The 27,838-nt window shown below is 40.2% G+C and overlaps 1 protein-coding gene across 1 annotated transcript; it reads right to left on the bottom strand.

Moving 5' to 3' along the window:
• Positions 1-734: 734 nt before the first annotated feature.
• LOC105229220 (T-box protein H15) lies at positions 735-11,211 on the bottom strand. The gene is made up of 4 exons (XM_011209342.4): positions 10,364-11,211; positions 6,064-6,457; positions 2,967-3,252; positions 735-2,368 (listed from the first exon to the last, which is right to left on the bottom strand). The coding sequence occupies exons 1-4, from the start codon at positions 10,611-10,613 to the stop codon at positions 1,562-1,564; spliced, it is 1,737 nt and encodes a 578-aa protein (XP_011207644.2). The 5' UTR covers positions 10,614-11,211; the 3' UTR covers positions 735-1,561.
• Between the last annotated feature and the right edge of the window lie 16,627 nt (positions 11,212-27,838).

The following is a 27,838-nucleotide window of genomic DNA, read 5'->3' as shown; positions in this document are numbered from 1 at the left end:
GCAGAGTAGTTGCCCTTTGTGCGCCAACTCTCCGCAGCTCTTTCACAGATATCAGATTTTTACGATGTGTTGATGGATGGCTTCGAGATCAAGCTGTATAAATTGGATACTCACTCATACATACATACTTATGTACATTCGTATTTGTAATGTATTCAATTTCAGCAATTGGAAACGGAATGAAGTTGAGCGCAAGCCCAGTAAGGAAATTTTGGATAAAATGAAATAAAGCTTCATTTAGTCATTAATAAAGTCTGGTTATAATGTAGCACGGGCCTTTATTTGTTACTCAAAGCTAGGCTTAATGTGAGATTTTAAGCTTCATTAAACCAAAAAAATTCGGGAAAGTTGAAGAAAAGTTACAGCTTTTCAAAAATTAGTGAAAATAATGAAGAAATTCGCCATATTTTGAAGCGTTTGTATAAAAAATAAAAAATAGAAATACGAAAAGACTTTTTCGACGACCCAATATTTCGTTTACAGTGGTACAAATTTCCTATAGAGTAAGCAGCATTACATTGATCCGCTCGTAGTTTTTACAAAAATTATTTGAGAATTGATGAATTTGAATTTGCTGGGAAGATTGCAGCTATAAAAATAAGAGAATGGGAATGGAGAAAGTCAAGTAGCCAATAGCTTAATTTTAATCTTCATCTTGGGATTTTGCAGATATAAGAAAAACTCAACTCATTGTTATAGATTTTCAATTTTAAATAACACACTTATTTTCAAAATATTTTTTAATGATTTAATGATTTTTTATTCGGTTTGATTTGGTTTTGAATGGGCTTGGATCCACATTTATGTTGTTTTTGCATTTTTTCTATACGGAATTACTTTATATTTATTTTCATTTACTTAGAAGCTTACATAATGTACACATAAACACTTTGCTTTTGTTGTATTTGTCAATTAAGCAACTAAATTTAATTTACTTAATTAACATTACTCAATACCTCTATACTTGTAGTAGTTACAATACCGTTAAGCAGCTGTAAAGCAGTTATACACACATTTTCATGAATATTTGTTTGATTATAACTTATAGAAGAGCGTGGACGCGCCACGCCCATATTTCTAAACACACTGAGATACGTTTTTGAACGAACAACATATTCCGCAGAAACTTACAAATAGCTTAGGCAATAGAAGGAAATTATAATTTACAAGGTAACACGTCCGACTGCAGGGTGGGCGCCACATGTTCGCCATAATGTCTACATAAAACATTTGCACAAGACTCGATATGATTTAGAAAACAAAATTTACAAAACCCGAGTTAACGAAGCTGACTCATACCAGTTGTACCCGATCCCCACAATGCAACCGTGGTCATGAGCGTTCGATGACACCCGCACAAAGCAACAAAAAGCGAATTTTTCAATTCTAATTAACTACTTAAACAATGATAATAATAAATTACAAATACAATAATTTAACGATTTCCTTCACTAGCTTACGAACTCCGCAGCTTGAGCTTGAGTCGTTGATTTCCCCATAATACTGATTTCGGCACACTAATGACAATAACAACAACGAAAATTGAACTTCACTCAACACTTTAATTGTGTGGACTGCGTGTTTGCGGTGGCATAGACATCGCCTGTTGTTGTTGTTGGGGCACTTGGTAGGGGCTGAAGCGTTGGAATTGGCGCGGCCGCATATCGGGCGAAGGCGAACCGCCCGAAGAGGTTGACGATGGTGTGGATGCCGTTGGCGGTGGTGGTGGGGTGCGGTTGGCTGCAGCCGCTGCAGCGGCCGCCTGTGCTTGGGCCTGCGCTTGTGCTTGCGCCTGTACGGCGGCAGCTTGGGCGGCGGCCGCTTGTTGATTGGCACTGGCTAGGAAGCCCGCCGTCAGTTGTGGCCATTGCTGTTGGAACATATGGAATGCGCCGAGACCGGGCGGTGGTGGCGCCTGCTGTGCATACATTTGTGGCATCATCAGCTGAGCGTACGGCGAGTTGCCGCCGAACATTTGCAGATGCTGGCGGGCCTTTTCGAAAATCGCCATCGAGGTGGGATCGACGCCTTGCTGTGCGGCAAATTGTTGCATCAGCGGGTCGGGGAAGAGACGCAGCGGTGAGCGCAGTTGCTGTTCCAGCAACAAAGCTTCCATGGGATCGCGATCGAAGTCGGTGAGGCGTGACGAATCGCGGAAACCTTTGGCGAAGGGATTTGAGTCGATTTTCAGTTTGGTGATGAGTTGGTTTTGGTATGCGGTGACTGCCGTGAAGACGGTTTCGGGAAAAACGTAGGTTTTGTGGTCGAGTTCCTGCAATTCCTTGGGGTTTGTTGGAATGCTTTGGCCATGGCTGAGGCGCACCAAGTGAATGCGCGGTTGATAGCGGTGCATTGAGTTCAAAACAATCTGGAAGCAAAAGCAAAAACATTTTGGAAAGTTAGTATTGTATTTGTGCAAGGAGTATCGCATGTAAGTTGGTGGTAAGAATTGTTGTGCTGTTTTATTATTTCCCGTTGTTTGAGAGCGCGCATGCGCGTTTTTAACTCTACACAGAGCACTGTGGCCTGTGTGTAGCTGAATTGGCTTGTTGGAGAAACACTCAACAGCGAACAAGTAGAGGAAATAAAATGGTCGTTTGAGGGAAGGGGTTGCAGACAGTGCAAAAACAGCAATGGCGCTTTATTTGGTTTGTGAAACACAAAAATTTAAATTCGCTTTTTGAAATGCAGCAAGTATTTAAGCATGTCTGCATTCGCTTACACTACTTTTAATGAAATGTGGATATTTACACTGCGAATTATTGAATTTTCCCTACAAATTATATTCTGCTTTATTTTATTATTCAATTTTTTGAACGTCTGTTTTCTGTGCGGTGTTGGAGACAGCACTTTTATTTTGCTATAACAGCACAACAACACTCGCATATGTCAGCCAGCAACAAGATACTATTCAACTATTCATAAGTATATATATAGATTTTGTAGTGATTCAGCACAACACTCACCTGTCCATTCTTATCCATTTCATTATTAGTTAGTTTCACCTTCTCGAAGGAGATAACCTGTTTGCGCAGCGCCTCGCAGCTGAATGGACTATCCGGATGTGCATAGAGACGCGCTGGCGGTGCGGGATCAGCCTTGCCGGCGACTAGCCAAGCCGAGCGATGGTACGCATAGCGATAACGCTTCGAGTCCATTGGTATGATATCGAGTAGCACGGCGTAACGGTCGGCAGGCTGGATCTGTCGCAGCGGACCAGAGAAGCTGACGCGTACGGTGGGGAACATCCGCCTAGGAAAAAAAGAAAAAAGTAAATAAAGAATTAATGAAACATGCACAATTATGAAAAATCGCTTTTGTGTCGAGAATATGATATACGCACATACACATGCACAAATACGCTAAAGATATGACTATGTTTTATAGCAGCGCAGTGCTGTGATTTTTATTGCCGAGTAATGTATTCGTATTCGCTTGAGCGCGGCATAAGCCTTGGTGCCTAGGCGATAAAATCGAAATGTGTGGGCAAAGTCGCCCAAGTCGCTGGCACCGCAGGTTGCCACACTGTCTGTGAAAGGCCTAAATGGTGGCTGCTATGCCTGTTTGTCTGCGCGAAAATCCTTAAATTTATGCCTTAAATCCTTTCCCCCTACGCACAGCCACACAACCTCGCCTTGCTCATTACACAGCCCGCTGCACTCTGCTTTGTCCCCTTGTTACTCTTAACCATCTTACGGCGATTTTCTCCATTGCTTTGCGCTGTTTGTGTTTCCATTATGCCTCACACCTTTGTTTGCTGTAAACAAACTCAATTGAGGCGTTTTTTTCTACAAGCCACTTTGTTATTGTTGTTGCTGTTGTTGTGCGTTCTTTGTTCACGATTTGTGCGCTGTGTGTTTGTCTGCCTTCACGCCAAGAAGTCAATGACAACTGGCAAGTATCCTGCGGTTTTAATGGTCCTAATACCGCATACAAACACTTGGCTTAACAGTGCAGGCAGCCAAAGATAACAAAAACAACAAGCATGGCAACACGGTTGAGCTGATTTGCTGAATTTGAACGCGCGTGTGTGTGTGTGTGTTCATGCACTAGATGACATAACTGAAGCGACAATAACAAAAATACAGAAACTGACGCAGTCGGGCTGGCGAGTGAGGGCGCGGTGCGTCGTATCACAGGGGATGAAGCGGCGCATTGAATGGTTGAATTCGTTACGGGACCGCCCTGATTGTTAGGTGTGATTTTTATAATATCATTAAATGTGAGCGCAGGAAACATAGCAGCACATTTGCATGCGGTTGTGTACGTGTGTGTGTGCGTTTAACTGCGTGTTGCCAATAAACAAGTTGCGTCGCAGTGTGCGTTTTCCGAAAGTGGCCGGTGGTTGCCTCATTGTTTCGCTCCTGCGTGGCTGCGGTTGTCACATGCTCTGCCGCAGCGATGGCCACCGAAGCAGCGTACAGCAGAGCAGCGTTGATTTTCGCTTCCTGCTTAGTGGCACAACAACCAGCGCTCCTATTTGCCACACACGCACACATTCACACTAGTTGTTGTTGTGCTTGTGTAACTGGTTTATGCGTTGCGTGTGTGGTCAGCGAAAAAAGAGATCCATTTTATGACAGCACACAACTACTTGGACATAAAAATCGCACGACCGACCCCCTAGCGTCGTTTGCTGTCTTCGGGAAATCAAAATGCGAAATACACAAATAAAGCAAAACAAAAAGCAAAAAATGCGAGCAAAGTGAAATTGAAAAGGAAAATAATGCGTCTGTTGTTGTTTTTGCTGTTGTTGACAATTGCAACGCCCTAAGCATTCCACAATCCGGCTAAGAGCATACTGGCCAATTATTGTTGGCAAGATTGATTGTTCGGAACATGTAGAAGCCAACACATCGTCCTGTTCCATATTCTGACATTTGTGTGCCACACCAACTGTTGGCACTTTTTTGCAATCCGGGTTGCGAAGAACCCACACACAGTTTCTGGGAAACAGAAGGTGCTGGTGTTCGAAACCTTCAATTGTCTTTTGCAGTTTTTATTAGAAGAAAATTGCAGAAAATTAGGTTTTGTTTCTTATATTACTTGGAAACATTTATGAAAATGTGGGAGATGTGTGCACCAGCATTGGCGGCCAATATTTGTGTTTAAAATTGCGCTAGAAGTATTGTTGCAAGTTCATTGCAACACATCAATTGTCGTTCCCTATGGCACCTCATTACGCGTAATTTATGTTTTTGCTTGTTTTTCCACCATTTCCACGATAAAAGTTGACTCCTTCAAATAGAGTCTTACGCAGAGCCACAACTCGGGCATACTTTCTTCCCGCCGCGAAAATGTTTAACAAGAAATATGCTTTTAGCGCACCATTTACCACACAGCGGTGGGTCCTTACGGTGACTTTCCCGCCGTTACTATTTGCTGGTGTATTAATTCGAAAGAGAAAAGGATTAAAATGTATTGCCACATGCGAACCCGTCGCCACGTAGCCTTCTGATCGTATTTTTTGTTGGTTTTTTTTCTTGTTATCCGTTGCCGTTAATCTACTCACATTACAAGGTAATTTGTTATAAAATAAAGCAAATAAGCGCAGTGAAAATACAAATAAATGCTGCAAACGAAACGAAGGAGTTTATTCCCCCCCCGGAATTAGGAACCATTTGCTACACAACAACGTCTAGTGGAGTGTTTATTGCCACAAACGCAACATGACGCTGCCGCGCAACGCGCAGACTGAATTGTCGCCTATTTGCAGCTTTACAGCTGGTGCAAGCGTTGCAACGGCGGCCGCTGACGGTGCCCCCGTGTTGCGGCAGTAAACCGCACTAATGCAGCATTTGCATGTTTGCTCAAAACACATGCAACAACCGATCGCCAGTGTACAATTTGTAAATACACTTGAACGTAGCTTTGTAATAAACACTCATACAATATGTAAATGGCTCGGACTATGGACATGTCTCCGCGGCTGTGTGAGAAGCCAACCGCGACACTTAACCACCAGCTATGTAGCTATTGTTACGCCTTAGCTGCCCGAAACAGTATACTAGTTTATGTTTTCGTAAAATTATGCTTTCAAAAATGTATTTTTCGTGAACCTACCTGCCGGTTTTGGTGATAATCATCTCGGTGCCCAGCTCATGGAAGCGATCCCACAGCTCCTTTGTCTCCAAATGACACTGCACTGGCTTCAGTTCATCACAGTTGCAGGAGCCGACGATTTTTGGTGTCTTCTGTACAGGTTCGGGGGTCAGGCGCTCCTCCGTGTCGGAGCCGGGCGATTGTGGCGGTGTGGAGCGGCCCTGGCTGCTGGTTGTGCTGCTGTTTAGATGATTTTGCGACGAGCTGCTGTTATTATGGTTGTGGCTGTTGCTGTTGTTGTTATTGCTGTGGCTGCTACTGTGATGCAGGCGGCGCACTTTCGCCGGTGGTGCCTCCTCCGAGTCGCTGCAATCGACCACATCCACGTCCACCTCATCCTCGACGGAGATGGGACCTACAAATGGGAAGAGAGAAAAACGAAAAGTGAGTAAATGGCGTTATAAAATCATAAGCAGTTTAAAAAACGTTAAATTCGTTGTTAGCAATGAAAACACGTATATTTTAATAATTATAAATTAATAGTCGAACATTCAAAAAACTATTTGTTAAATATTTTTTCGCTTGAAAATATACACAAATATCATTTATTACACACACGCACACTCAGGCATAGGCGACGTATAGAAAATCAGAAAAATCAATGCAGCGTTAAGTAATGATTACCCGCTTTTAATTACTTGGTAAATTGTCAAGTGTAGCAGCATTTCAAGCCAACTGCACTTGTTGCTGTCATATAAATTTCAATTATTTATAATTGTGCTAAATGCACTGGCAACGGCAACAGCAACAGCAACAATAAAAACGCAATAACTGCATAGATGAAATAACATTAATTATAGCAGTAAAAAGCAACGTCAACAACAGACATAAAAATACTACAACAACAAATATTATATGATAATTATTGTTTTCGCATATTTTTCGTTTTGTTTTTGTATGTTGCAAAACTGCATGTGTGCGCGAGTTAAGTGCGTTTTATGCCCGCTTTTGCATAGGCGACTGTGGACGCGGTTTCACGAAGGCATTGTGGACGTTGCGTAAATGAATAACGCCCGATGTTTTTGCTATTTTTATAAGGTGTGAAGTTCATTAGAGCAGAAAAAGTTGGAGACATGATTTACCTCTGTTCAAAAGTGCGCATTTCAGCTTTTTCTTTGTCAACACAGGCGGTTCTTATAGTTTACACACTATTTCTTTGTATAAAAAAGCGTATGTTATTGCTGTTGTTGAGGTACAAAGTGAACAAATGTTGCGAGGAGTTTTTAGTATTTGAATAGGACTTTAACATGGGTTTAAAATTTTGATCAATCTTAATATTATCCGGTTTATGATTTATTTACTTTTTATTTCAACTAAATTGCCTTCATAACGAAGAATTTTTTTTTGAAAATTACAGTTTTTAATCGCACTAAATAAATGCATATTTTACAAGCTTTTTAAGGTTTGGAAAAAATTTTAATTACATTTTTTTTTATTTCTTGAAATGGTTATTAATTAATATTAATTTTTTTTATTTAATTAAATAATTGTATTATTAAAAAAATTAGAATAATTAATTAAATTATTAAAAAAATTAATCATAATTATAGTCGTAACTGCTGGTTTCGGCATCGTTTTGTTAATATTTTTAATAAAATAATTTAATTATTTATAATTATAAGTAAATTAAAAAAAATTAATTATAATTAGTAAAATATAATAACTAACGAAATAATCCAATTATTAAAAAAAAATTAATTAATTATTTAATTAAATTAAGAAAATTAATTATAATTAGAAAAAATTATTTATATTTTTAACATAGGTTCACATTTCTGCTAATAAAATTATTGGTTTTTATAGCCATATTTTAGCAATATTAATTTCAAATCTGAAAACGCTCGAATTTTCTCTATAATTAATCAGTCCTTGTCCACTTTTTCAAATCATTTCATAGATACTTGTTAGTCGAAAAAGTTCTTTCGTATTTTGTCAATAGATGTCATTGCAGTCGTAAATCTTCAGTGCTACGAATCACATTTTGTCATATTATATATTGTTGGGAAGGTGAGATTTTGAGCTTCGTCGTAATCAAAAATTAAATTCGGGGAAGTTGAAAACAAGTTACAGCTATTCAAAAATGAGTGAAAAAATGGAGAAATTCCCTATATTTTGAAATATTTGCCATATTTCGAGCTCTGACTCTTTTGTAGTGAGTGTGCGTTATATTCGCCCACTTTAGGCAAAGCCTCATTTCTCTTTTTGATTTTCAGTTAAGTTAACTTGTTTTGCTTCATTCGAAGAGCAGCTCATCGTTTAGCTTTCTTATTGCTTATCGCAATTTGAAATTTATTGCTAATATGATTTTAGCTTTTAATCAAAAGGTGTTAAAATGCTAAATGAGCTTGGGCGATGCAATTAGCCAAGTCCGTCTGTGAGCAATTCGAATAAATTATAATATTATTAATTATTGAGCTAATCAACCGCTTAATATACAAATGTATAACTTGAACCGCATGAACAATATGCATATTTTATTAAAATATAAACAAAACGATGCCGAAACCGGCAGCTAACATTCAAGCGCTCAGCGCTTCCAAGCATATGCCACAAATTAACACAAACATTAGCGACAGACAAGCAGAATATATTCATATTTTTGTTTAAATCTATATGCACAAAATAAATTGTATGAACACACACACAAGCACAATCTTGCGTTGATAGGAAACTTGATGAAATTAAATGTGTTTGCTGAGGTCATTAGCATAATTATGGACTTTTGTCAGCTGCTTGTTTATAGCGCCGCAGCAAAACTAATAACAAACTATAAACAAGAAGTTGAGAAGATCTTTAATAGAAAAGTTTCAAAAGTCTTTCAGAGATGCAAAGATTCTTTTTGTTCGCCAGCATTTGTCTGCTGGTTTGACCAAATCATCTCGCTAGCCATTGATTTGCTAGAGCTAACACTACTCATAGGCACCAATTAAGGTGCCTGCAAACATGTGCAACTGTGCGCCGTTGCACCGACAAAATTGCAGCAATTGCTTTTGTGTATGTGTGTGTGTGCTACTGACCATGTAGGCTAGCCGCTTTTTGTTGTTATCATGGATGTCTGATTGACTGGCGGATATTAACACTTTGCAGCGTGTAAAATGAGCACTTGAATTCAATAAACGCTTTTTGCCAATCAACATTTCTAATGCCAATGATTAAATGAGCGCGTTACCATGTACACTTGTGGGGAAAATTATCACGACGTGATAAACAAATATTGACATTACAGGCTCCTGTTTTAATAACAGTGGAGGAAGTCATTGATGGTGCTTGGTAGACTTGGACGCAGATACGTTCTCGCAGCTAATTAAGGAGGAAATATATTACTATTTGAAGTTGCAGGGTTTCCCGTAATCTCTACTTGGAATGATTAAATTAAAAGAGTAATTAACTCAAGTAGCTACCACCGTGAAAATTGTAGAGAGGCTGTAGCCTTTTGCAGAAAGCACTTCACGCCAGCAATGCATTTGAAAGAGTCCACCAATACCCAAAAAGTTAGGCTCCTTAGTGTTTGAACTCAACATCATTTAGCAGTAAACTGGAATACATCAGTGTTCTGGGCTTATGTTAGTTCTTGTGATAGAGGTGAGTGCATAATAGGCCTTACGTCGCGATGCAAATCTCAATTTATATCTTTCTATCTCTCAGTTCGGGATCCACATTATAAAGTGAATGATCATACTATATATATATAATTTAGTACATTTTCTAAACATTTCTAAGTGTAATAAATACAACTTCATGTATGTGGGTAATATAACAAAAGATTAGTTATGGGCAGATTTAAGGGAAAGCTCAAAGAACATACTCCACTTATACTCCACTTCAATCAATGAGTCTTACAAAAAACTAAGTGAGCATAAGCTTTTCAGTGTAAGAGTGGAAAACTTTATTCTATCTATATATCTGCAAAAGTCACAGACAGACTTATGTATATTCATAAAATAAAAAGCCGTCGGCAATTCACGGAATAAGTTCACTAAATCTGGATATTTTGCAGATTATAGTATTTATGGACACTAATCTCTTGGCAATATTATCGGAAGTATCACAAAACAACAAGTTCACATACATACAAGAATAAACTCAGATGTATCCCAACCGATATTTTATAACATTGCCAGCTTACTCGATAGGGACCTTACCGAACATTTAATAATAAAATTATTCCTAGAAGTTGCTAATGACTGACTTCCGAAAACAACACCATAAAGCTGTTTATGCATTCTGCTTATTTATTATATCAATATTCGACTTTACTTACTTGCACTGCGCACTGACGACTCCCGGCTGGAGGCATCCTCTCTAGCCATTATCGCGGCTATCGAGAAGTCGGTCGCTGAACCGGCGGCATTTTTACTGGCTGCCGTGGTTTGGGTCTGGTTTGGACTGTTGGCATTCGAATTGGCCACGGCCGCGGCAGCCGCAGCGGCGGCGGCAGCAGCAGCAGCCGCGTTCGGTACCGTTGGCGGCAATACGCCGTTGCAGAGATATGGATGGGAGCCAACTAGCATCTTGGCAGCCTGGGCGTATGATGTGTGAGAAAAATTAATTTTGATAGTGTAGCGCCTAAAGCGGCTGCCGGATCAGAAGTTTTCTTTTGTGGTATATAATATACGTTAGTGTTTCAAGTACCAACGGTGATGAACACTGGTGGAACGCACTTGTTTCTGCGAGTATCAGCACATTTTTGGAACAACAATTTATAAGCTTGAGGAATTATTATATTTTTCACTTTAATTCGCGAATATTTCTTGTTTTTGTTTCAATTTTTTACTTTTCTTGTGTAAATGTCGTGTCACTTTGTGTTCTTTAACTTGATTGCGTTTAACAAAATCTCGCGATCCCTGAGTTCACACTTTAAGACGCGTTCAACTGCTCGTGAGATGGTTTTCTTCGCAACTACTTAATCGCTAAGTACACAAATACAATTCTCCTACAAGCAAACGAAGGCGGTAGGAAGAACACTTGAAAATCGCTTTGTCAACGGCGACGGCGAATGCACGGTGTACGGAGCGACGAAAACGGGTGTGTGCACAATGAAAGGCAAACGACGACGAACTGACTGCTTGTTGCGGCAAGGAAAGGTGCACAACTCGCCAGCAGTAGTCAGACAGGCCGTCAGCCACGGTGCGCTGTTGTTGTTGTTGCTGCTAGCGAATGGTGGCAGCCGCTGTGCAAACCAGTATGAGCGGCGATGTATCTGGTAGGTTGAGAAAATTACACACGCACACACATGCGTACGAACTCACATACGCTTAGGTAGGAATGAGAAAAAAATGCGGCAACAACAATACAGCACTGCTCAGGGGCAATGCCAATACGAATGTTAGAAAAAACGGTACGGTGGCTACAAAAATGGACTGAGAAAAGTGATGTGCTGAAAGAGGAAAAATGTATGTGCTCAAGGGAGGTTAGAGACTTAAAAGCGGCAACAACAACTCAAGTGGTAGTGTAGCAACAACGCTGTTGCTTGGTTTGCGGGGTAGGTAGTTAGCGTGATCGGCTGTTGGTGCGAGCGGTGTGGCTGCAGGAACACAGGCAGGCGTGACACCAACAAAGAGTCAAATAGGAGAGAATAAGTGAAGTCCGCTCAGAGTTGAGCAAAATCCAATTCGAATTCGTTTGCTTATGAAGTTGTTTACTTTGAGCTGGAAGCAAGAGACCGACAAAAGTCCGTACAGGCAATGAGCAGAAAAAAGCCGAGCTATGGTTTGACGTGAGTGGCGCTCTACACATGCACCGTGTTACGTTGCACATAAGTCAGAGCGAGCGCGTTCTATAGATATGTAGATTAAGCACGAATGTTTGTTGCTGTTGTAGAACTTTCATCTTACATTTTATCACTGGTTCATAACCGTTTTATTCCTTTTGCCTTTTTCAAAAAGCACGGCCAAACAGGCCGAGAGCGCCGCTCAGAAGTGGCAACTGTTGTTGGCGCGTGAGTGGGCCGTACCGTACAACAAAACAACAAAACCCCAAGCAATTGAAGACGTCTCGCGAAGCTAAAATGCACAACATTGCCGTATGATTATGCGTTGATTGCTGGCTCTCTGCGGTTCAGCCGAATGAGCGATGAGTTTTCAGTGTCGCTGCTGCTGCTGCGTGAAGTAATGGCGCAGAATTTTTGTGTTGGAATTGTGGGGGGAGCATGGGGTAACGGGTGGTGATTGCTAGCCTGTTCGCAATAATTCATTCACAATTAAAAATGTCGGCGCATTGTAACGAGTGTTGGCCTCTCATTCGTCCGCACTGCAGCAGACATATTTTTTCCAAACGCCCGACTCGTTTCGCAGCAAGCAGCCAGCATGCGAGTGTGAGTGGAGAGAGCGTGTGCTGTGGAATTCTTTTAAATTTTGTTTTTCCGTATTGAAAAAAAAAACTCGTCGCATTTATGAAGTGTGAACGTTTCGGTTGCGGTTTTTGAACATTACTTCAACGCTCTTTTCTTCCGACGCAGCCGTCTAGACCAAACCTTTACCGCGCTGTTTCACTCAAATTTTACATTTCATTGTGGCGCTGAGTGTGTAATGTTCCATTACATTTCCAACATGTTCCTATGCAGTAATGCATTGTTGTTATTGTCACTCGTTGCTTAAGTTGAGCGTAATTTGTGCCACGTTATATTTGTTTGTAAGTGCGTTCGGAGGCCAATATCGCCATTGTAGGAGCTTTGCTCTATAATGAGGATTGTTGTTATATTCCTGGCTAAATGCTTCTGCTGCTGGCGTTGACGTCGCTCGCCAGAGAAGAGGGTAAAGGGTGTTGTGTGGATATGCTAGTGCGTGGCAAATTGTTTTTGCACTCAATTATTGCTGTTGAAATGTTGCTGTTGACTCCTTTGTTGACGTTGTCAATATGTAAGCGTTAATATGCGTATTTATTTGTATGCACTTGAGTACTAAGTATTCGGCTGATATGGAATTTAATTTGTTTCACGCATAAGAAAAATTTTTAATTGTAGTTGTAATGAAATAATTGTCAGAAAGTATCCTTAGATTAGCAAGTAAGTTGCCATTTTAAATTATTATAAATTTCCTATTTTTAATTACTATTATTTCCATATAGTGTTTGACATACTTTTAGAGAAAAGTATTGTTATAGAAATATATGAAAAACGTCCGCTAAAAATGGTGTGATTAATTTGCTAAAGGTAGTTGGTCTTCTTTTATTTTTCGGATATTTGATAAAGGTTTTCAAAAATTATTTCTTTTACATATTTTTTCGATTATTTGTGTATTTTCTCCTATTTTATATGAGCGTTTGGGCTGATTCCTATCATTTACTCGTATAGCACTAAAATTTTGTTGAAAACAGTTTTAAACATGAACATTGTACTTCTAAAACTATTTATTTTCTGATTACAAAACATTTGTATATGAGTATGCACAGTGAAATTTCTGCTGCAGTGTAGTCCGGCTAAGAGAGCTGTACATATGTATATATGGGCTTGGCAAAACAAAAACGAGTGTTTAAAGTATTGTTAGAGTCGGAAGCTGCAGCTTTGAACTATATAATTTTTCTATTGAACCAATAAATGCGAGCCAATTTCAGGCCTTCGTGAATGACAATTATCTCATGAGTTGCCGTAGAGCCACCGCGACACAGACGGTACTAAAGCAAGACAATTTGTTTACTGTGGGCATTTTGCATTTTATTATTAAAAAAACTGTCTCAAAATACCAAAAATTAAAAAGAACCTAAAAAAGCGGGACGTAATATTTGTACACGATTTTCTTGAAAATTTTTATGAAACCTTGTCCGTTTATCAGAGATAATTTGAACGAAATATTACCAAAATTCCGTGTCCGCCCATTGCAACGTTCTCGTGTCAGGTTATAGAAATTAGTTTTGTATGAAAATAATAAAGAACATTTTGTTTTCATGAAAATTCTCCAATTATGGCAGATGTCCAGCCAAGAGGACTGTGCGTAACGGAGAATATCACTGTACATAAGAAAAGGAATTGCTCGATTTTCTGCACATAAAATGATGCTGGTTGCTGTGTGGTCCTCAATGTTGTTGTTTTCAGTTCCGCTTTCTCACATGTTTGTCAACATAAAACTGAATTCTCTTTATCGTTAAATAAATATGTCTACTTTTATCGTTAATATCCCGCTCATTTGAAAGAAAGCCAAATTGGAAATGAAAACAAGACGCACTTAACAAATTCTAAATTCTAAGCGCACTTAATTTATTAATTACCATCAATGGGTAACACTTTGTTTAAGCCGCGCCGCATCCGCGCCACTTGACAGCGCTAAATATCAAATGTTCTCCGACAACTGTCAACTGTCACCGGAACACGAGTTACGAACTGTCAAGGAAAGTCGCACAAGTGGGTTTCGGCACTTTCTTTCTGACATATTTTCATTCTCCAATTAACAACAACGCCAATGTTTATCTTTGTCGCAGGAAAACAAAATGCTGTATTAAAGAGCAACAAAGGGACTCTGCGAGAATGCGTACCGCCACTTGATTGGGTGAATAGAATAACAAGTGCAATAAATTAAAATATCGCACTGCTGCTTAACACGCCACTTGAGACTCAATTGTTATTTATGCTATGCGGCTCTTCTCCACCTTTGCTCCTCTTCAAGTGTCCTGATTTTGAGATTTTTCCCAGCCGGAGATTATTGCGCTGTGACATTTGGTGACAAACGCCGCCACTGCTTTGTCAGCCTCCTTAGCTGAGCACTCTTACGAGGCAGCGAGAGTGCGCGCGAACACACACGTTGAAGTGTCAAAGTGACATTTGTACACCCAACAGGGGGTTAGGCGTTTGACACAAGGCAACGTGTTCGGGACGAGCAGCGCAATGATCGGTTGTGTGTAGAAAGTCGTCGGAGCACTGCAAAGAAAGTCGGGCATGTGTGAATGTCCATGCGTACATATGGGAGTGTGTTTGAGTGCACCCCAGAAGTGGCAGCTCAAGCGGATTTGAGGCAATCAATTGGAGAAAAGTGTCAAATTACAAAAATCACACGCACTTAAGAGAGCTGCGAGAAGAGCAGACTGGTATAGTACAAATACAACTGAAAGTATAGGACACTCTGTAAAAATTTTACAACACTGCTTCGCTTAAGAAAATAATCCCGCTGAACCGACGGGTCAAAATTGAGCGAAAACCGTCTGACGCATCCTAGGTTATGGCGAAAGTCAAAAATCCCCACTAATTGGCTCTTTCAGAGGGGGATGGCGTGACATTTTCGATAAAAAAAAAATATGGTTCACGCTTATAGAATGACGAGTTTGAAGAACTGTCGAAAGGTTAGAAGAATTTTTATTCCATGTGTCTTCGGTTTAATTGGTGTGACGTAGGTTTTGCGAAGGTGACTATTAAAGAAGTCGGAAAAAACAATTGAAATTGACATTTATAGAACAACGAAGCTTGTCAAATAAAGATTTTCTTTTATTTCCTCATATTTCTAAGATAAACTCTAAGGAGATGCACAGTCCCTCGTACAACAACAAGTAACTTCGCTAACTTCGATTTCCAACGGAATATCACTACTCTTGGATCACGAATATCGAAGATTGAAAAGTGAACAACAAAAAATAGAAAATATTTGTGAAGGACCTCAAGTATGTAACCTAAAATTTTAAGAATTAATCTAAAAGTAACGCTCAATTTTAAAAATATTTAAATATTGGCTTTTGGACTTCATAACTTCTCAATGAGCCCTTAGCTTGTGATCACACTGAATGGATCATTTAAGACGGGGCCTGGTGGCATCTGACGGCATAAAAGCTTCGTCAAGTTAAACGTGTTAATGTGTGCGTTGGCTGAGAGGGAGGCGCCACATTGTTGGTATTATACGCAAATGGGTAATGGCAATATTTAAATGTTTGACTGCTTGTAACTGTATATATATATTTGAATAAAAGGTGAACATATGCAGGATGTTGATAATGGGCACGCAACGGCCGCTACACGATAGCCGTTTTGGTCATGCTTGCCACGCCATGTTGTAGCACACATAGATACAGGTGTGGTGCAGATACAACACATTCGCACATAAGCACACATGACTTATATACATAACTATGCATGATAACAGGCATTCACATACATATGCACACCTAGATATGTGTGCGCACGCAAACACACTTGCATGGCGGCTTGCCACATATCGTGTGACAAGTTTTCATTCAACTTCGGGCGACCAGAACGCGAGCGTGAACGCTTGGCGGGAATGGCGAATTGCATTTCATTTACTTTTCGGTTGCGTTTTATTTATTTTGTGTTGGCACATACACACATACATCTACATATGTGGATATGTGGTATGTAGGCATGTTCATGGCTGCATGCAATGGCTGTGACCACATTTAGTAATGTTAAAAAACGCTGGTAATTATTCAAAATTACGGGCATTTGCATGTTATACTGGAGGCGGCGCGCCTCTCATATGCTCTACACACATGCTTGTGTACTGTGTATGGGTGAAATGGCGCGGTGGGTGGTGAGCGGTGTGGAAGTGGTGCAGAGCGGCGGCAGTGATGTGGGTAATTACTCGCAAATGGGCGTTGCATGTGGACGTGTTGGATGCGTTGGTTGGTGCTATGATTGCTGTTAAAATTGTTTTCGCTGTGTTGTTGCTGTTGCTGTTGTGGTTGAATAGCTGTTGGTACTTAAAAATAATTGTTAATGCGCCACAATAAACAAATAATAAAAATGCCAACATGTAAACGCCATTATGCATATTCGGCCGGCATGCACACACTCAAACACAAGCACATACTTACATATATACATATATAGTATGAATGCTTACATACACATGCACATAGTATGCGTTTATATACACCCGATAGTCCATGTCTGCAAGCATATTGAGATATTATATCATATACATATGTAAATTGTATGCCAGCTATTTCGAACATATGTATGTATGTACATATATATATACATATATATCATATATTTGTACAGTTATTAGTTGATACGATATATATTTACTTAGCGCAAGCATTTATAAAATATGGATGTATATAAGAAAGTGTTTATTGTATCGGTTTTTGATGCGGTTCTCTGACCGCCAACAAATTCTATGTAATTTGTTAGTAAATTACTGACAGCTGTCAATTGTTACTATTCACGCATAAAGCTATGTGACATATATATTTAGTTAGCTGTGGTTGTGCTGTTAAATATCATTAGGCAATTTTTATGTGAATATAATGATTCCCCTAAGTTGCTGAAAAACACACAAATTATTCATATTAGACAAATCGACGAATTTTAAACGAAAAAAGGCTGTTTAAACTTTTTTAATTTGTAGCAAAAATATTTGAATTTTAACCGTAACAAAACTTATATTGTATATTAAAATGGTGTTGAGCGCTACTATCAGGTCCTTGAGCATATGGAAGGCCCCTCTTAGCCTGTCATACAATCTGACACATTATCGTACGATTTCATTAATCTAACGCTTCAGACGAGAATTCGTACTGCAGTCATATAGACTAGCTTTGCAAATGAAAAACGAAGATACAATTAAAATACCGAAAAACTTGATCATTTGAATTTTTCACATAAATTTTGAGGTTATTTAAAAAAAAAATTAAAAAAAGGTATAATACTTTTCTTTACCTACAATGTTGCCTTATGATTTTTTTCCATAGGACTTGCAGTTTTGCCTGAAATCGCGATAAACCGTTTTAACCCTTCACCGCGTCCCTCCCATTACTTTTGCCAATTTCATAACGCGCGTATTATTATTATTTTAACTTTCGTTTCCGATGCATTACATCCAACTATGTTTTTTTTATTTTCAAAAATTACTTACTTTGGTCTATTAACTGCACCTGTACTATCTTCTTCCATAGTCGCCATTTATGGCCTAAGCCGATGATATAGACACAAGAACAGAGCCATATGTGCTTTCTCAAACATAGAAAATGAATCGAATCGGTGGGTTAAGTGGTGAACTAGAACAAGACCCGGCAGCTCAAGTTATTAAACAGAAGATTGGGAGACCACGGTACTGTTGACCGTTGTAATATTGAGGTGGGGAAAGACTTCGTTTAACTAGCATCCAGCATAAATACCAACAACGTCGTCAGCCACGATAATTTGTTCTGAGAACCCCTTCTACCAATAACTCTTATCTTGACTTAGCAAGCAATTGAAAAGTAGAAGCCTCTCTCGCCAAACTAATCTAACACTCTTTAAGTCACTCGTAATATCCATCTTGCATGGTGTGAATGCGATGAGCCTCATTCTGGAGAGTTCAACTGAAAAGTTCTACGAGGAAATGTCAACCCCCTACGCGTGGGCGATGGGGAAGATCGGAAACGAAAGAATAGAATGGACATAGCGTGGCGCATAAACATACATACAGCGGCTGCGATGGCTTGACTATATTGCCCGAATGGAAGAAAACACTCCAGCTTGTGAAATGTACGATTCAGTGCCGCCTGGTTGCAAAGAAAAGGGGGAGCGAAACTCAGATATCCTCCATCCTTCCCTCTGCATGGAATGCAGACCCGGCGAAACGTGAAATCTCAAACCGACGTCGTTGTGCGCAATACAGAGACGACTGGCAAAGGCTTATGGACACGACCAATGTCGACAACCTGCTGCAGTGGCAACATGATGCTGATACAGACTATATCAACAGACTCAAGTGCCGAGGCACTTGTCAGAATTTCCGGAAATTTGTGACGTGTTTTATAAAAATTACTCATTTACACAGTTTTGATAAGCCCAAATTGTGGTTTTTGTACTCAAAAGTCCTTTTCCGCTTTAGTATTTTAAGATGCACTTAGACGCTAAGTAGCACGTGGCAGGAAGCAACGAAGATGATGCGGTAGATACAATTCAGTGCTTTATGTAAATGATATATACATACACAAACCTACATACATATTTATATAAATCTATTTTTTTTATTTTCATTTTTATTTATTTTTGTTTTTGTATTATGCGTTGGCATGCCTTGCTGAGTTGCTGCAGTGAGCTATAGCAAAAGCCATTTTGAGTAAATCACCTTAAAAGTCGATTTTGAAAACCCATTTCACCGATACATTTGATTTGTTGTTTGGCCATTTAGTTGCCTTTCGGCGCGGCCATCAAGCAAATGGCCCTCCTGCCAGCCCATGCAGCATGAGCTCGCCGTTATTGTCCCGCAGTCTGTCGGTATGTGTCTGCTTTGTTTGATTGCCGTTCAGTGCGAAGCTATGCGCATGTGACGCCTCTGTGCCTTTGGCCTGAGCTGCTGAGCTGCATATTGCACGCTGGTGCTGTTGCTGGTTTTGTTGTCATGTTTGTCAACTGTCATCCGTGGCAGTTGTCCTTTATTCTGATTGTTTGACATTTTTTCGCTGTTGTTCGCCAATGCTCGTTGCACTGATAATGTTTGCTTTTAGTGGTTGTTGTTGTAGTTGTGGCATGACGCTGTACAAATATTAATTTATTATCCGCCTTTGCAAATAATTACAAAATATCTTCGGTTTTGACTGCGTTGTAAACGCCTTCTTTGGACATTAGTTTTAATCTCTTTGCCCAACATTCATCAGGAAGTGAAGGCTTTGGCGACAGTGACACAGAACCTTATAATAATATGGCTGTGGCTGGAAAATTCTGGTGCTTATAGAAGTGTTTGTATATCTTTGAAGGATTTTAGACTTCGTTATGTTAAAAATAGAAAGTAGTAATAGTTTGTTTAAGCAGATTCGAACTGATGTATGGAAGGACTTGGTGCATTTTACGTCGAGGTCTTACATTGAAAACGTACAAAATGAAAGAACTGAAGCCGTTCAACATTACCAAGCGACATCGCTTCGCTCTTTGGGCTCTTGAAAAGTTCCGAGAAGATCCGACGTTTTCGAGCCAAATTTTGTTCAGCGATGAAGCCCATTTCTGGCTCAGTGGGTATGCAAACAAGAAAAATTTCCGCATTTTAGACGAAAGGCAACCTGAAGAGATTCAAGAGCTGCCATTTCATTCAGAAAAAACAACGGTTTGGTGTGGTTTGTGGACCGGTGGAGTCCTCGGTATATATATCTTCAAAAATGATGCCGGTGAGAACGTAATCGTCAATGGCGACCGTTATCGCGCCATGATTACCGACTATTAGATCCCTGAAATTGAAGCTCGTGATTTCGGCTAAATTTGGTTTCACCAAGACGGCGCCACTTCCCACACATCGCACCAATCAATGGATTTATTGAGTGATCTCTTCGGTGATCAGGTAATTTCACGTTTTGGGCCGGTCGATTGGCCACCAAGATCATGGATTTCTTACCGTTAGACTTTTTTCTGTGGGGATATGTAGAGTCTAAAGTTTATGCGGACAATCCCGCTTCCGTTTACGCCTTCGAGGAAACATCGCAAGTTACCAGTCGAAATGCTCGGACGGGTCATCGAAAACTAGACTCAACAGATGGACCATCTGAGATATAGCCGCGGTCAACATTTGAAAGCGATAATCTTCAAAAAATAAATGCCAAAGAATGTTCTTTCGAATGATAAGAAACATTCCGTATTAAACTTGACGTTTCTGTTTTTTCTTTAAAAAAGTAGGGAACCTCGAACTAGACAGCTGCATACAAACTGAACGATAAAAATAAATTTTTTGTATGGAAAACTCCTTAAGTTAACGAGATATCTTTTCAAATATAGCATGGATTATCATCTGAAAAATTTGTAGATCGAACAACTATATCATATATATGTACAATTGTCTTTCAGAATGAAGAATCTAGTTCTTATAAGGAAACTTTTTTGTTTGTGAAGTGCGCAACCGCAGTTAACGCTTTTTCTTGTTTTCTAAAAAATATTATTATATAAAAGGTACACATGTGTGTGTATACATACATATATTGTACACATATAACTACCAACAGCATTTATATTTTCTAATATTGTTTCTAAAAAGGCCGCCTCTCCACCATGTGTCAAGTTATCATAAATCCTTGTGCTGCAGGCCCAGCAACAATTCCATAGCATTTCCAATTTTTCAAATCACGCGTCGTTTAAGTTGTGATTTATGCGGCAAAACACATTCAAACCCCCCGAAAATTTGACAAAAACAAGAGTTCTTCTGCTGACTGTGTTTAGGAAATTGTTAATGAGTCAAATTACAGATGTGTATAAAAAATGTTCGAAACAAGTCAATATGTGCCTTAGACAAACGGACAAACATGCCTACAGTGGCACAAAATCGTTGCTTCTGCGGCTGCGGCTGTTGCAGTTCAGATTTCAATTTCGCGCCTCTCCGGGCGCATCACATCTCTCTCGTTGCATTGTAGAGTCCTGCTATTATAGGACTCCATAAGCATGCATACCTAGTTACATACATACAATACATAAATCTATATATGTATATATGTATAAGTAGATTGCATGACGTTAGTGGCGTGAGCTGCTGCTTTCGGTGCAAAGGTGTGACATTTGTTGCATTTGTTGTATATGAGAGTTTGACATTTTCGCGTTGCATTGCGTCTGCTGTCCTTGTTTCTCGCTTTGTAGTGTCGTCTAGTGAGACAAAGCTGCAGGGCGCTGCGGTTTTCATGCCTTCGCTGCCCTGCTATTGTTTCATTGTCTGTTTGTTTGTTTGTTTGCTTGTTTGCCTTCACTACCGTTTGTTCGTTTGATATTTTTTCCATTCAGCGTTTATGACTTTGGAAGATTTATGCACCGCAATGTCGGTTAATGCCCCGCAATACGTGGAAGTGCCTGCTTTTGGTTGCTTTCCGACTGTGTCTTCGGAAAAGTCACTTCTTAATTTCCTTTGGAGGCCAAATTAGCTGTGTTCTTTTCTGTTACTTGGCGTTTTGTGGTTTTAGAACCCATAACCGTGACCACAATTGTACGAAGGGCATACATGCAGTTTTTCAAGAAGTCCATTGAGCTTCGAAGATACACATTTCTGCACAAAAATACAATTTTCTTGCTTAAGATTGATTCCGTTAATACTGTTCAAACTAGTTAACTTTAAATATTGCATAGTCGAAAAAGTTTTTTCGTATTTTGTCAATAGATGACGTTGCAGTCGAATATAATCAATTTTATTTCTCCTCTATCTAGCCATTTTTTTGATTTTTTTTTGCGATCTGACTGAGATCAGGCAACACCTTTTGGTAATCTTCTTAATTCCAAAAGCAGTAAAGTGTTCTTTGATCCTTTGCGTCTGCAATTGGCCACCATTTAAAAGTGTGGTTTCCCAGTGTGTCGGCAAGGTGTCAATTAGAGCACCCTGTTCCACCAACAAGCAGCCATTTAAGTTAGTAATCCACGTGCAGCTGCAACGCCCTTCGGAAACACGAACGTTATGCCCAAATTATGTTCGTCTTTTCACAGTTTTTCTCCGCTTTTGGCAAAACATCTTAAGGACCGCCTGCACTTCCTGTGGCGCACGTGTTGCACCCACTGTGGCTTGCCAAAGTAAAATTAGCTCGATGTGTTGTACAGTTTTGCACTCTGTAATTAAAATTGCCGAAAACCCAGCACAGCGGTCGACGGAAGAATTGAGTTTTTAACGAAACTTTTTTTCGATGGACAGCAGAGTAGCAACAACGGCAGCTAAGATGTGCCACCAACAGCGCAGCGCCCACTGGTTGTTTGGAGGTGTTGGCATTGCGGCAACCTTTGACACCCGTCCGCTGAGCGGTCACTTCGGTGTTTTGCTTGCGTGGCAAGAGGTAAAAGAGAAGAGACGAAATTTAAGAAAACCCAAGGAAACAATTAGGAAAATAATCCTCGTGAAATACCTACGCATTGCAGTCCGTAGGCGAGCGGGGCATTCGGGCATTCGTCCTTTTTTACAAAATACTTAAAAGAGGTGTAGTTGTTCCACACTTCTATCTCCTACTCTCCAGCGGTCAATTTCACTTTCAATGATTGCATAACATTTATACTAGTGGCACAGTGGTGTTGCAGGGTCCTGTGTAGCCAGGAGGTGTTAGCACAGGTGTATTAATTACAGGGTAGTGCAATCTGTAGGCGTTACCTCAATTGTAAGGAATTTTCATTGGACTTCCGTACATCAGAAATATCCCTACACACCTGCACACACATACACAGGTAGCACAACGCCTTCCATTGCCGATTTTGATTAATTTTAAATTAAAATTTTGTTTAATTAACCAATCCTTCCTTCCATCCTTCAGCGTCTTTTCTCGCTCTTCGCTTTGTTGCGCTTCCTTCCACACATTTACGAAATCACGCAGCTCAACTGCCAATCCTTCTAATCCTCATAAATTGCCTTTTCGTGCCACAAAGTAAACAAACCACCACACTCAAACAATAGTTAAGTTCTTTTGTCAAACATTTTGTTGCCTTTGTGGTGAGCGCGTACCAAAAATGACTGACACAGGCTCTCAGTTGCAATATCCTTACAAAAGCGAATGTGTGTGTTTGCCTTGACTGCTTCACTATTCGACATTTCGCTCTAAATTGTATTTAAATTCTTTGATATGCATTTCCCGTTTGACACCAGGTAAGCGCTCTAAGAAGACGCAGCATCTGCCAAATGACAGATCAGCCAACCGCATGCAATCAAGCAACTCCTCATGTTGTGGCAGCGGCAGTGCGGTGCGCAGGACCTCCCTGATTCTCGTCTGATTGCATGCGATAGATCATTCTTCTGGCAACAATAGCCTCGTAATTTGAATTCTTCATGCCAATACAATTTCTAGGGCGGTCCAAATATCCCCTGTTGCACTGACGTGTTTTGCCAACAGACTCATTAAAAATTCATATTTATTTCATATTCATTGCATGGCTGACAGCAAAGGAATGTGGTATTTTCTCAGATTCTTGAAAGAATCCTGCATGGAAATAAGTGAGATAATATTTTGATTTATTGAAGCATCCTGGATACGTGTTGGTTTCCAAAAAAAAATAAAATTTTATTTGATTGTCATAACTCTTATACCGAGTCCCTAATATATGTATAGTTATATGTATAAGTATATTGCGATACTTAGCGAACATTAAGTTCCGTGGTTTTCTTAAGAGATTTCTAAACCCTAGTTTTTGATTATAAATTCAGTCTATTCTACGATTCATCCGTTTTAACTTATTTTCATTATAGGCAGCTGTTGGAAGTGAAGAACACACTAACTTCACTTGAACTCGATGAATCTTTCATATTTCTTGGGAGAATTTGCTGAAGCGTTGCTCTAGCTAACTCTAATAGGAAGAAAGGTGTTTGATGAGTCGATTTGAGAGGTCTTACTAAAAAGTTTTTAAAGTTTTTAGTGTCATTTGATTGATGGATAGTTTAACATTCTCTAATATTCAGAATATACGTCTATCCTGAACCATATCACAGCACTCCAGAATGGTTTTGAAAAGTCTAACTTCTGCACCACCGGATACCAATGAAGTAAAAACCTTTAACTTCGGTAAGGGTAATAGACTTTCGAAATAAACCGTTTCAATACAAGTACCTGATTTTGATCGATCAGTTTATATGTATATGTTTAAACAGAGGTAAGCTATTAAATTCTGTGTGAAACTCGGTAAATCTGCGACAGAGACGTTTGTTATGATCAGGCAGGCTTATCCAGATGTTGCTTTGTCAAGAAGTGGTGTGTTTCGGTGGCACCAGGCCTTTTTGGAGGGCCGGAAAGTGGTCGCTGATGCAGACCGTGCTGCGAGACCTGCGACTTCACAAACACCGACAATGTGACCCGTGTGCGCAAAGTTTTGAACTAAGACCATTGACTAAGTATCCGTTTAATTGGCAGAAGGTTCAATCGGGTCCGACAAACCACTGCATCACGAGGTGCTCAAACCGCCTTTCTTGTGAACAGCTACTTAACCAACCCTTCCACAGCCGCCCTACAGTCCAGATATGGCTCCAACGGACTTTGCCTGAAAAGTCCGATGAAAGGCAAGCATTTTGAGACGACAGAGGAGATCCAAGCAGTATGCACATCGGCTCTCAAGGCTATTCCGGAAAATGCCTTGCGTGACGCCTTTAATGCTTGGAAATCGCGTTGGCAGCGCTGGCATCGACGCAGAAGTAGCTTATTTTGGAAGAATTGTAACGATAGATTCAATAATTTTTTTTAAATAGACTCAGTCCTGTTACTTTCCGGACAAACCCTGTATATGCTATAGTGATCCGATATTGGCGGTTGCAACAAATGAGCTGTTTTTTAGGAGAAAAGAGCGCATGCAAAGTTTCAATTCGATATCGCAAGAACTGATCGATCGCTGATCATTTACATAAGTATATACAAAATTCGTGGCAACAAACTATTCTGGGTATAAAAATTCTGATAGAAAGTGAAAAGTGTGGTCATCCGTAATTTAACATATTACGTAGATTAGAAATAAAATCCGATTACAGAACTTCTTAATTGAATGCAAGATTTTCTTGACGCATGCAGATCGGCGCTGAGTTTTCATTTCCAAAATTGTGGGCGTTCTTCGAAGACTCATAAATCACTTTAGCAACAAAGCAGATCCACCCGGGAAATGTGGCAAAAATTTCCAACGTACCATGAAGGATCGGCCGAAAACAAATGAAGTGTGTGAATGGAAATGTGTAAAAGTGTTATGAATTGGCCATTTAAGCGGTTTAAGTGTCAAATCCGAGCGCATGTTTGTACATATGTAGCGCAGCGCACAACCGCCGGGTGGTCGCTCTCGTATCCTGCACTATCCTTTGCGCAGTGTTTGTGTGCTTGTGCGAGAGCGTAACGTGTGACGCCTTTCCGTTACGCCTTTAGTGCCGTGAAATGCCCAGGAAGCAGCCAGAGTATAAGAGTTTTAAGTTACGTTTCGCTTGGCGCAATATTGCATAATTCTAAGTGAACGCCGCAGCCGAGAAGGTGTTACCCCAAAATGTGTGTGGTCCTCGCCACATAAGCGCGATGTCTTCCCCTGCATTTTGCATTTTTGGGTAAGCACTTGCTTATAACTCCAAGGGCAGTATGCAGATTGGCTTGTATGGCTGCGAGGCACCGAAGGCTTGCCAAGTAGGAAGCGTTGGAAATTTGAGGCGTCAACAGTGAAAATCCGCTTATAACAGTTTTGCAGCAGTTGCTGCTGTGCGCTACAAAAAACACCAACATACTCGCGCACAGCCAGATCGAATGACGCGATACTACTTAATTAACGGAATTCAGTGAATATTGCGGCGAAATGTTAAAGTCGCTCGAACGGAAAGGATTTTAAAAAGTCTCCATTTCACTTTTGGTTTCGTCTCATTTCCGAATACTTTTTGGAGTTCGCTTCGCAGTTCTTGCATTAAAGAGAACTTAAATAGCGGTCCTCATTAGCCCCATTTAAGCGCATAGCGTGACTTGTGCGTTTTCTCAACGCCGGCATTTGGTTAGACAATTCACTTGTAATTGCTTGGGCGATCATTAAATGTTTTGCTAGTGTTCAATTCATTTGCCAGATGACAGCACGCGCTGCAATTGTCAGTATCCATCAAATTCAACCAGAAGCACTTTTGGATGTTGTAATTTGCTCGCCGCTTTCTTGACCTTATGTTGCAGCAACACGCACTACTCTCAACGTATGCGGCACGAAAGCAGCCCGTACCGTTAGCTTGTGTGTATGTATGTATGTAAATGCGTGCTAAGTCCTGGAAAAAAACAAACAATTTAACTACGAATTGTGGCAAGTACCGTTCAGTGAGGTATTGCATTGCCTTTCCATTAGTATTCCGTTGTCTTCTGTGCTTTTTGTTGCAAACAGAAAAATTAACATTTCGTCCGTATGAAATGCTGCTCAATGTCACTAAAAAGTGTATTGAATGTTTGGTTCGCCACCACTTTTTCAGCGTGTGGCTTTCGAGCGCTATTAGCGTAATTAGATCTTTTCGTCCGTCCTTGTTCGTTTCCAATTACTCTCCGGTTTCGCTCTCGCGATTGGCTGCTTCATTTTGCGCTCGATTGAAGGTCCTTCAGCACAATAGCCTTACAGGAGTAAACGAGGTGCAGTAAACACTGGATAAATTGGGTATCCAGTGGACATTAATTTTCTAAAAGGTCTGCGATTTCAAAATTCTTGTTGAAGATTTCAAAAATTAGCTGCTGATAAAGTGGGGTCTCAAAAAAGTTGGTGCTTTTTCAATCAATTGTCTTTTTTGACATCAAAGGCATCATTCACCATGAATTTGTTCCTCCTGGACAAACCGTCAACGCCAAGTTTTACAAGGAAGTCCTCAAGAGACTCAAGAGAAGGGTCAATCGGGTCCGACAAAACATCGCAGCCGATTAGAAATTGCACCACGACAACGTCCCGGCGCACACCGTCTATCTTGTGAACAGCTAACTAACCAAGACCAAGGCTTTCGCAGCCGCCCTACAGCCCAGATGTGGCCCCGGACTTTTTTGTTTCCTTGCCTCAAAAGGCCGATGAAAGCCAAGCATTTTGCGACGAAAGAGGGGATCTAAGCGGACTTCACCTCGGTTCTCAAGAATATTCCGGAGAATGCCTTCCGTGACGCCTTCAATGCTTGGAAACCACGATGGCAGCGCTGCATCGACACCTATTTTGAAAGTTTTTAAAGAACTGTAACGATTGGTTCAATAAATTTTTTTTAATCGACTCAATCCTATTACTTTCCGGACAAACCCTGTTGTAAAAATTCAAATGTGGGGATATGGCTAGCTCCATACTTAGACAAGTCCACAGAGAAGACTCCCTCAAATATCAGTTAAATCGGTATTGAGCTGTAGCAGAGAGGCTTTTACCTAATCGAAGTTACCATAAATTAAACATCAATGGCTCCCACTTCTATCAGTTAAATACTGTTTGCTC

The sequence above is a fragment of the Bactrocera dorsalis genome, chromosome 1, assembly GCF_023373825.1.
Source record: "Bactrocera dorsalis isolate Fly_Bdor chromosome 1, ASM2337382v1, whole genome shotgun sequence".
Classification (NCBI taxonomy): Eukaryota; Metazoa; Arthropoda; class Insecta; order Diptera; family Tephritidae; genus Bactrocera; species Bactrocera dorsalis.
This window is presented reverse-complemented; position numbering and strand designations above follow the sequence as displayed.

What these genes read in the sequence shown, in the direction of transcription:
- LOC105229220 (XM_011209342.4), bottom strand. Translation starts at nt 10,613, where the DNA reads ATGCTAGTTGGCTCCCATCCATATCTCTGCAACGGCGTATTGCCGCCA. An exon ending in GTCGTCAGTGCGCAGTGCAA is followed by an intron (nt 6,458 to 10,363) that starts GTAAGTAAAGTC and finishes TCCCATTTGTAG; the next exon opens with GTCCCATCTCCGTCGAGGAT. An exon ending in ATTATCACCAAAACCGGCAG is followed by an intron (nt 3,253 to 6,063) that starts GTAGGTTCACGA and finishes TTTTTTTCCTAG; the next exon opens with GCGGATGTTCCCCACCGTAC.